At 43.9% G+C, this 11,523-nt stretch overlaps 1 protein-coding gene across 1 annotated transcript; it reads right to left on the bottom strand.

The window, feature by feature from the left end:
- Window positions 1-2,103: 2,103 nt before the first annotated feature.
- Window positions 2,104-3,573, bottom strand: LOC108547286 (uncharacterized). The gene has a single exon (XM_017899736.1). The coding sequence runs from the start codon at window positions 3,571-3,573 to the stop codon at window positions 2,104-2,106; it is 1,470 nt and encodes a 489-aa protein (XP_017755225.1).
- Window positions 3,574-11,523: the final 7,950 nt, after the last annotated feature.

Raw genomic sequence — 11,523 nt, 5'->3', positions numbered from 1 at the left:
GACCACCGTCGAATCTGTCCAGAATTTTACGGATTCAAAGGGAAAGGCGTTGATTTCCCGAACGGTTGTAAACAATGATGCCAGAAGTACTGCTCCGCACAGTTCCAATCTTGCGAGGCTCACGATTTTAAGGGGCGCGACGCGGGATTTCGCACATAACAGGCTCATTTTGATTCGGCCGCGTTCGTCGATTGACCGTATATATAAGCAAGCACCGTACGCTCGCTCGCTTGCGTCGCAGAATCCGTGTAATTCCAGGCTCCGAATGGCCCGCTGACAGACATGGCGTTCGAATGATGTCTGATTTAATTGCTGTAGTTCGTTGACGTAGGTGGTCCATTCAGTGTGGATGCTGGCAGGTAGCGATTCGTCCCATGTGAGTTTTAATCTCCAAAGCTGCTGCATCAGTATCTTCGCGGTCGTGATAACAGGTGCCAGCAGACCTAGGGGGTCGAATATCTTCGCGATGGTGGACAAGATTGTTCGTTTCGTTACTCTTGTATCGATATTCGGATCCACGGAATAGACGATGCGATCGTTGTGCGCTTGCCATGAAACACCAAGAGTCTTGACCGTTGCGTCTCCGAAGTATTTGGTGTGGATTTGAGCTTCTGGAAGTCCCGTTAGGAGCTGTGGTTCGTTTGAAGCCCACTGTCGAATATGCAATCCACCCAATCCGAGCAATCGTATTATTTGCTCGCGTAGAATCGTCGCCTCGTTATAAGTGTCCGTTCCGGTTAATAAATCGTCCACGTACAAATCGCGCTGAAGAACAGTTGCTGCGGCTGGAGCATTAATCCTTTCGTCGTCCGCTAGTTGGTGGATGCTCCTGACGGCAAGGAATGGTGCAGAGGTCAATCCGAATGTGACGGTGCCAAGTTCGTACGTTCTGATTTTGCCGGTGTCGTCTCGCCACAAGATTCGTTGATACCGACGGTCTTCGCTTCGCATAAGAAATTGTCGGTACATTTTCTCGATGTCCCCGGTCAGGACATACGCGTGAGATCTGAACCTAATCAGATGTGCGAAGATGTCGTTTTGAATGGTCGGTCCCGTTAACAGCGTGTCATTCAATGACAGTCCACTGCTGGATTTGGCCGAACCATCGAAAACGACACGAGTCTTGGTGGTCGTGCTGGTAAGTTTGATGACCGCATGATGGGGCAGGTAGAAACCCTCCGAGTCGCGTGGTTCCACTTCGCTCATGTGCCCTAGGTCGAGATATTCCTTCATGACGTCCGAATATTCGCGTTTCAATTCCGGATCTCGTTGGAATTTGCGTTCTAACGAAAGAAGGCGGTTCAGGGCGCGCGATCGAGATTCGCCGAGTTGCGTCTTCTTTTCATTGAATGGAAGCGCGACGATATAGCGACCGTTTTTATCTCGCGTGACATGATCCCGATAGTGATGTTCACACTCCCGTTCCTCTGATGAGAAATGCCGCGTCCTTGATACTTCTTCCAACTCCCAAAACCTTTGAAGGTCGAAGGTTGGGGTGGTAAGGAATGTTCGCCGTTTGTTCTGCGCAGTCGTTGCTGATACGCTCCCCCCGATGATCCATCCAAATTGCGTTTTTTGGAGGATCAAATCAGGTTCATTGCGAGAGGAAAGACGATGCTGGCCGATGCTGAATGATGCCAATGCGGGACCCGTGCCGATCAACATATCCACAGGTGACGGTCGATGAAATTGTGGATCCGCGAGCTTGATGTGACCCGGTATCGCGAGTCGTGAACGATCGACTTGCTCATCCGGCATCGGTCTGGCGATTCGTGGGATTAAGAAAAACGTCAATTCTCGTTTGTAGCCGGAGATTCGAGATTGAATAGTGGTTGAGACCAGTTTGTTCGCGATCGTGTTTAACTGGTTCAACGCTTCGATTGTCGCCGAATTTTCTCTTGTCGGGAGCCGTAACCTTTTCGCGAGATCGTTCGTGATGAAATTCGCGCTCGCACATGTATCGATTAGAGTCCGGCATTCGATCGGGTTCCGGTCCCGATCTAACACCTGCACGACCGCGGTAGCCATCAATTCCGTAGTCGGTCCGTTATTCCCGAAATTGGTGGCCTTCGGAACGTCGGGTTTTCTGGCTGTTGGTGAGAGTCAGGACTCTGGTTGCGGATTATGATCCTGATGCAGTTTCGTGTTGTGCTGCTGGTTGCACACGCGGCATCCTCCGGCCTTGCAGTCGTCCGTTCGATGATCCGGCTGCAAGCAATTGAGGCACAAGTGTGCCTTACGAGCGATCTCCATGCGATGAAAGACCGTTGCATCTAAAAATCGTGGACACTGATACACCGCGTGCGGTCCGTCGCAACCCGGGCATCTCCTTGTCCTTGTTCCATACAGCGGCGTTGATCGGCGTTGAGCAAGCGGTGACGATGGCGGCGTTGGTCGCCGCTGAGGACGCGGAGATGATGGCGGCGTTGACCGGCGTTGCGAACGCGGAGATGATGGCGGCGTCGACCGTCGTTGTGAACTCGGAGATGGTGGTGGTACCGCGATATCTTGTCTCGAGTTCGTCACGTAAACTTGTCGTTTAGATGTCAGGATTTGTGGACGTGGATAGCCGGGATAATTGCGCGTTGGATTCGATTTCGTTTTGCCGATGTCGTGGCAACAAGTCGAACGTTTGGCAACGATTCCATAATCTCTTGATTGATGCGACGCATTGTGTAAAAATTTGAAGAGATCTTCGATTTTTGGAACCTCTGTGTCCGACAGAGTGCGTTCCCAGGATCTTCTCGTTTCGGTCCCCATTTTCGCGATGAGAATGCTCGCCAGGAGATCGTTCGCGATGTCGCTCGATGATCGACCGAGCGCTTGCAACGAACGAATGTGAAGTTGCATATGATTTGCCAGATCGCGTATGGATTCCGACGAATCATCTGGCATCGCGGGTGTGTCGCGTAAGAGAGCGGCGTGACGTAGTACGAGCACGCGCGTGTTGTCGTATATTTCCGTCAGGTGCTTCCATGCGGCCTCGTAATTGTCCTCCGTGATGCTGAAGGCTCCGATCGCGGCTTCGGCCTTTCCGAATAACGACAATCGCAAATAATGTAATTTTTGAATTTTATTTAAACCCGGTTGCGTATGGATTAACGTGTTGAACGCGTCCTTGAATGTGATCCATGTTTCTATACGTCCATCGAATTTGGGTAGGTCAATTTTCGGCAAATTGACCGATAGCGCGTATGAAGACGACGATAGGTTTGAGGACTGGCTGTTCCCGGGGGACGGTTGGGTCGCGCGCGCATCTACCCGTTCTAGTAATATGACCGCGGAGGCCATAACGTCATCGAACTGATCCGTCGTCGATTGTCGCTCTTTTTCCTCTTCTTCGAAGTTTCCTGCCACGCTTAATTCGTCCTGAATACGATTAAAGGTTGCGAACTGATTACGCGACCTTTCGATGCGATCTCGCAATTTCACGCGTTCCTTGTCAGAATCAACGTAAGTGTCGAGCCAGTTGCCGAACTGAGTGATCTGACTCTTGAAGGTCCGACGCTTGATTTTATACTCTCGAATCGTTGCGGGTGTATGAGTGGACGCGTCTTCGTTACGGTTGTTCATTTCGAAATGAGACGGATTTGAAGCTATAGAGGAGAACTTTGGTGGGTGGATGATTGGCAATTCAAATTACGAGCCTACCTTTACTGGATCTCGCGCTGGACCTGGGCTAATGACGGTTCACCTCCTGTGAGTGTCCTCTGGCACCTCGTTGTTGTTAAGGGCGTCCTGGTACGCCGTGGATTCCAAGGATGTCCTGGTAGTGACTCGTCGAAGTCTCAATTCTTTTCCTCGGAGTCGCGATTCTTACTGTTCGAAGCTTCGGTGATTTCGAAGACTCTTTGAAATCTCGAATCTGAATAATTCAATTTTGGTTGATCTCTGATTCCTCGCCTTGGAACGTCGAGGATGCGGGCCGATTGGTTATTTTGAGAAACGTTAATTTTCCAATCAGCGGCATCCTAAGTGTCGTGACCATCCTTTCATGCGTCCTTGGCGCGCCTTCTTTTGGTAAGGGTGGAACGATACCTGAGCAGGCGTAACGTCACGGGTTTTGCTCAAGGGTTACGGTTTCCTTCCAGTTCCGGAGCGTGAGAGGAACTTCGGGATGACCCTTTGGAATTACCGAGGTTTATAACACGTCCTTTGACTATTGAACGTGGACGAAATTAAGATTTATATGAACGTCTGTTTCATTGCTTCCCAATATTCCTAAATTCCAATTTGAAAATAGTCTGTCTTTACGATCGTAAAGACGATTATAAACCTTAGAAATACCGACCTCATTTAGGTATGCCAAGGAGAGATATTCCATATGCACCGCGTAATACCACTCTTAAATTATCACATATGCATTTACAGTATGCCATCTGCACATCCAATCAGTATTCTTTCGTTTGGCGCCGGTAGGACTGACTCATCATTTGCGCATGATACCAACGTGATTTGCCCGGCATTTGCCCGATAGTTTTCGCACGACAACGAACGGCAGAGTGTTAAATCTGATACAGACGAATTAACACACGAGTTGTTAAGTTATCCTGTTTAATTCAGTTAATCCGAATCAATCATTTACACAATATTTCACGGGAATATAATTCACCGAGTCGTGAACACGTCAACAGTAGCAACAGGTGAGGAAGGGAATACCTGTGTACAAATTACGAGATACGAGACAGCGACAGTGTTAGATGACTGTTTAGTCATCTATAGGTGTTTATGTACATTAAATAAATTCCAGACCGGCGTGTAACTTTTCCCTTTTATCCCTTGGGCCTATCTGGTCGGTGACAGTTTGAAAAGTTGACGTGCGGGTGTGAATTGCGTAATTAGGCTAGTCTTTTAGTTTGTATTTTTACTCTTAAGTTTCTTTAGCTCGTAAATAAAATATATTGGAATTAACAATATTCTTTGTTCCTTATATTAAGCATACTTCATTTTACAGAGGTAAAATATTTCTACCTTCGCATTGCTGAAATATATTCGTATTCGCGTGGATGTAAAGTAAATTGTTCAATGAAAGTTTTTAATTGATTATCATTTAGCAATAAACTCGATTGCGATGCTCGAGACAAAAATTGGAAACATTCTCTAAAATATCTGCAATATTTCTGGGTATTCCGTACATTTGCTGGAGCTCTTTCTGATCCCGGGAAAAATTACGAATAAGAATAACTAATAAATAAAAAATGTACGTTTCTTTCTATCAAAAGTAGCTATATATTATTAACAGTTATAATAGGAGAGAGACCTAAAAAGTTATTTCGACTGATTTAGCAATTCTGGTATTAAACGTATTTATCTTGCAGTGCTTCTTATTTATCTCGTTGCAATGATGACCGTCAAAGATGAAAAGGCGAGATCTGTTTGGGTAAGAGATTAATTAATCTTCGTTACTCAATCTATTTCATAATAGCGACATAATATAATCCACCATTCCAGTCATATAAAGACCAGAGTGCCATCCTGTGTGACTCAGCTTACTTCAGCTTACTAGGGTTTACTCGGTGTGTTACGGAATATTCCGAGGGAAGTCTCGTTAAGATAAGCAACTAGAACTAAATAAGATTTGGCAGAGACACAGCGAGGCCAACTGCAATAATTTTACGATGTCATAATAGATGGAAGAATCGTACACTGCCTCTCACCCCATATGACGATATTCTTGAAAGGAAGGACGTGCGAGAACACTTTGCGGAAATTGATTTAAAGCGCATTACGACCATAATTTGTTGTTCTCATAATCAGCCGTAAACAGCCGTAATCAACCGTCGAATATATCATCGACGTTGCAAAAAATCGACTAACTTTTCGGAATGGAATACCAGATCTGCGTTGTACTCTTTTATACCGAGCACGCGTTCTTTTGTCAGTAAAAGGAAAGATTTTGTAATTTTGCCAACTTACAGCATCCGGATGAAACTTCGTTTGAGAGAATTTGTGTAACTGATATTAACCTATTTCTAAGGACACCTGTGAAATTGACAGGTAAAGGAAACCACGTGCCTTTTTTTTTAACGATTAGTTCAATTTAAAAATAATTATATATTATATTAACAGTCTTAATATAAGTTAATTAAATTTACCGTCGTATAATTGGAGGAACCCTTCCGTCAAATTGACGGGTTCCGTAAATCTAGTGTTAAACTTTGCTCTGAGTGTTCAGGATTTTTATATTACACATTGTCCCATCCTGGGACAAACCCCAGACCTAGAAGACCCGTTACGGTCTTCTGGCAGCCAGACCTTAATTACTGTTTTATTTCATGTTCGGTATTTTCTATTTTATCCATTTACGATACACTTTTGCAAGCTGTTCTTTATTTCCTCGGGTCACCGGACACGAGGCATTCTTTAGCGACTAGTTTTAGAAACTAGGCAACAGCACCTAAGATTTGGTTGACAATAGATCTGTAAAAGTAAGGATCAGGCCATGTGCGATGTGACGACTTTCGAAGCCATAAACTGACGGTCACCTCTCGAGAAGGATCACGAATGTGCGGGTTGCACGCCGACAACCCCACTCTGAGGGAGATATTTCCTTCACCAGCGACCTTGTCCCTTCCGTTCTTTGGGGGTAACTGATACGCGGACCGAGGGCCCACCCTCCATCCGCCAATCAGGAAACCGATTTTTCTTTGACGATCCTTGGTCTCGGAAGATCGTGGATTGCACAGTACGAGAACATATCGCCGAATTTGATCAATTTTAAGAGCCTGGGCGAACACGTTCTCAATTTCGTTATACTTTCAACGCATTTAGAACGTCTGCCGATATTCCAAGCGATTCGTTAGTGCTATAATTGCCTGACGAGATGCGTCTTCCAGTTTCTCATCCTGATACGAATGCTGTTGAAAATAAGATACGTCTTAAAGTATGTACAAAAATTAATCTCTCAGGAGAAATAGATATATCTTTAAACTATGCGCCGAAGTGGTTCCGGGAACGCGTGAAGTGTTTATTTCACACGTTAGATAAGATTTAGGGGACCAGGACCAGCTGCAATCGCATACCCTCTTCTTTACTCTAATTTTAACTCTCTAGGCGACAGTCAGAATACTTAAGATATACCTTCCTTAGGATAGAATAAAGATAATTATAAAATACAAATAGTTATTTCTTTTTACCCATAATCCCAATAAATGCATTCCTCACGTTTCGGATATTCCGGGCCAAACGATCTCGAGCATATCACGAATTGGCGTCAGAGAACAAGCGAAAGAGACGAAAGGGAGAGAAGAAAGAAGGAAAAGGATTCATGTGTCCGGTAGATCTATCGATTACTAATAGAAATCAAGTGCAAGATGTAAGACAAAGGAACCTCGTCGCGTTTTGCGAAAAGAAGCAATTGAATCGAGGTCGTTAAAGATTCTAAAGGAAAAGGTTAATTATCCCGAGTCACCGCAAAGAATTTCAGAAGATGTTTGGCAACTGTGCCTGCCGTGGAAGCGGAAGTCTTATTTCTATCGGAATAGAATCGAATTGGAGTTACCGGTCAGGCCACGTAACGACCGTTCGATGCCTCTAGCCGGCCTTTTCGTGTGATATTGAATAATGTTCGCGTTAAGTGTACACGAGTTTAATTATCGATAATGATCGTGTCATGATAGCTTCCTCTTTCTACAGAGCACGTTCTGCGTCTTGTTATTCCCTGGCTTTTCACCTCTTTCATTTTCCATCTTTTACCGCTCCCTGCTCGTCACGTTCAACAGATTCATATCAGCAGGAGAGCTTAAAGAGCGATAGTACACCTGACCCCAAAGTTTCATAAATCGATCGTCGGGAAATTTAATAGAGCGCATTCATTAACGCACTCGTCATCTAGCATACTTTCACAAAGTTTTCGTTCATACCAACGATAAATCGAGTCAATTTCGAATGCATAATACAAGATACGTAATTGAATTATGCAGAGTGCTTGGGGAAAACAACGTTAAGGGACCTTTTTTCGATAATTATCAAATACTCATGCGTTTCCACACAGATGTAATCGGATTATAATCTGAGGAAGATGGACAGTGATTATATTTACGTGGATACGTGGATACGCGTGGGTTGTGAAGTTTCAATTGCAGCGGTTCTCTGAACAAGCAGTGCTGTTTCCGAGTTCACTAGCAAGCGAAACGCTCTGTACTACTGACCATGTACAATCAACTTTCTATTCGAATAAAGATTGGTATTAACTTTGTGAAAAGCAGCTGTACGTTTCCAGAAATAGCAAAACTGAAATATCCGAAACAAGTGATTTCGATACCTATGCTAGATGTAGCGTTAATCGGCAAGGACCGGCCTTCTAAACTAGTGCTTCTGTACTTCAAAAATGAACGAATATTTCCTCCACCTATATAGAAACTACAAATTTGAAATATTGAAAAATTGATCTGTAGCGGAAGGATAGGGAGATAGGGCTAGTGGTCCAGAAGACTTTCTTCGCCAAAGGTCTTTATTTTACTGACGATCTTTCGGCTCGAGAAGGTTCGACACCCCTCAACCGATCGTCACCCCATCGATGGGTTCAAGTGTTTTAGCCGTAAACAGTCGGAGAGGCTGCCTGTCGCCTGACTGTTTACGTCGTCTATTCTAAGATCGCTTACAGATCCAATGTTGGAAGAAATTTATAAAATGAATTAGCGAAAAAAAAGGTGGAAGAACAGTTTCGTTTCCAGGTGTGTTCGGTACGCTGACGAAAAAGCGCTTTACGCATGGGACTATTAGAGTCTTTATTTGGATGACGTCACCCTGCATCGGGATCTATGTTTGCTTCGAAGGACCATCAAGATTATTGATATTCGAAGCAGGACTGAGTGACGCAATGGGTCGTCATAAGGCCTATAAGAACCTTGCTGAAGGGTTCGAGGGAACACACTCTCTTTCGACAATCAACATTCTGCATCACGCATCGCACAAGACTCAAGCGTCCGTACATTTGTACCGCCAGAGAATCAAATATAGTCAAAGTTTAAAGTTAAATCTCTATAAACCCGATCATTTACCACATAAGAATCTCTAGATTCGTCTCACCGACGTCCTACGCGTACCAATTTTAGGTCGGTTGGCTTTTAATCTCATCATTGTGTAGTAAAGATCGGATTTATAAAATTGAACTTTTAACTTTGGTTATATTTTATTTCCTTGCGGTACAAATGCACGGAGGCATGAGTCTTCTAAGATGCGTGATGCAGACAGTGGATCATCAAAAAGTGTTCCCTCGAATCCTTCGACCAGGTTCTTGTAAGTCCTATAACGACCCATTGCGTCACTCAACCCGGTTTCGAGAATTAATAAGCTGGATGGTTCCTCGAAGCAAACATAGATCCCGATGCAGGATGACGCCATGTTGTATTCCAAGTAAGTCTTTATTTTCGTTACAACTTACAGGCGAATTTTGAGTGTAATAATACGGCCGAATACGTACCAGATCTTTTTAACAACGTGGCTCCAACTGACTACTAGTACAAGACTAACTCGACTTTTGGGATGATGGGCAATATTTATATCTGAATTAGGAAATAAGTGGGGCTTATCCACAGATCGAAGGTTAAGAGAGGATGATGCAGGGAAGGTCGACGTTCGAGTGAGCAATAGGGCGATAAGGATGAGTAAGGGATAAAAAGGGAAAGTTAGCCGGTCTGGAGTTTCTCCGATGTACATAGGTAAACACCTATAGATGACTAAACAGTCCTCTAACAGCCATCCAAATAAAGACTCCTCTCACAACAATTGACATTTCGGCTGTAGAATTTAGGTTGAACGCGACATAGGTAACCTATTACCTAAAATTGTGGCCAAAGTTCACCAATGATTCAGGAGTTAACTCTGAGTCAACTGATACTTAACAAAAGCAAGATTTCTTTCCATAACATTTCTTATCACGCAAAATTGCACACAAACCCCAAACCAGACACGAATCATCTGACACAAACTAAAGTCCACCGATAGCCAATCCTCCTTTCTTTGCTTTTTTTTTTACGCGAGGAAAATCTTTGAAAAATGTGTGGTAAAAAAGATCGGGTTTATAAAGATATATTTTTACTTTATACTTTGATTTATATTTTATTCCCTGGCGATACAAGTACGCGGAGACTTGAGTCTTGTACGATGCGTTATGCAGACCGTTGACTGTTAAAGAGTGTGTGCTGTCAACCCTTGAGGTTCATAGGCCATGTGAGGACCCATTTCGTCACTCAGTTCTGCTTCGAAACTGATAGACTGACAGTCATTAAAACACCCACCGTGACCATCCTCACCGCGCTGTGTTAGCATCCGGAATTCGAGACGAACACAACGGGTGCCCCCCCCCCCAAAAAAAAAAACCACCCCGTGAGGTGCAGTGCACGTAGGCCCAACCATGGATACAGTTGTCCAGAATTTTCACTGCGTTGCGCGGGCACTACGTCGGCGTTATCTGTAGGCCCAACCATGGATACAGTTGTCCAGAATTTTCACTGCGTTGCGCGGGCACTACGTCGGCAGTACCTTCTTCTTCAACAGTGGTTTCCCAGATAACCTGGCCTTCACCCCATTGCCTACGATCCGATCAAACTGCCAGCTGCAAGACGAGGCAGATAAGCGCCCCTTTCCTGTAACCAGAGCAACAGGCACTGGAGATTAAATTTCAGGAGATGTAACGGAGAAGCTGCAACAAGCTCGCTGCCACCGACACCCCCAAATCCGCGCGCTCGTTTTACGACCGCTGCTCGAAAACGGGAGTTGTACGACTCTTAGAAGATCCAATGCTTAATTTTTGTGGTTAAAAGAGGAGAATGCAAATACATAAACGCGTGTATTTTGTCACAAATTTAAATCTTTCGGGCATTTGAAGAAGATAGAGGAAGGATAAGGTACTGACCTCCAACAGATAGCCGTAAGTCAGAAAAGTTTGAGAAATCCTGATTTTCATGTTTTCGTAACGATACGTATATGTGTCAGCCATTTAACAAGTTGATTAACTGCTTGAAAGGAAACGTGACACCAAAATTGAAAAAATTTCTTTAAATGGAGTTTGTTACTTTAGCCTATGAATATCTCATATATGTAGCTATTTTCATGTAGAAGCTAATGAAAGTCAGGTTGTAAATTTTAATTTTATTTAGAAAAATATTAAATAGCTGTTAAAGCCTGATTGGATCCACTTGCAATTCTTATGAGAACTATGGAGAACGGTGCGAAAGCTTTTTAAAGTTACGTACTAATTATCTAAGTATATTTGTCTAGTTATTCGATAACGGTATTTGCGAATAGATTAATTATCGCGTTCCATCCAAGTGTGACGTTGAAACTATTGCAAATGACACGAAAGTAACAAGTTCGTACCTTTCGTTAGGAATACAATGTATGTATATTTTCACGTGTAATGTGTTCTTATTACGTGCTTTTCACGTTTTACACGAAAGAACAACAGAAGATCAGAAGACAGCTAAGAGCAATTAAGCGAACGACTCTCATCTCCAATTCAATTAACCAGACCTGTGCATGAAAATTCAGAGAGAAGAAAATAAGAGACGATAATATTTA

The sequence above is a fragment of the Eufriesea mexicana genome, unplaced genomic scaffold (assembly GCF_001483705.2).
Source record: "Eufriesea mexicana isolate 0111107269 unplaced genomic scaffold, ASM148370v2 scaffold980, whole genome shotgun sequence".
NCBI lineage: Eukaryota > Metazoa > Arthropoda > Insecta > Hymenoptera > Apidae > Eufriesea > Eufriesea mexicana.
This window is presented reverse-complemented; position numbering and strand designations above follow the sequence as displayed.

What these genes read in the sequence shown, in the direction of transcription:
- LOC108547286 (XM_017899736.1), bottom strand. Translation starts at nt 3,573, where the DNA reads ATGAACAACCGTAACGAAGACGCGTCCACTCATACACCCGCAACGATT.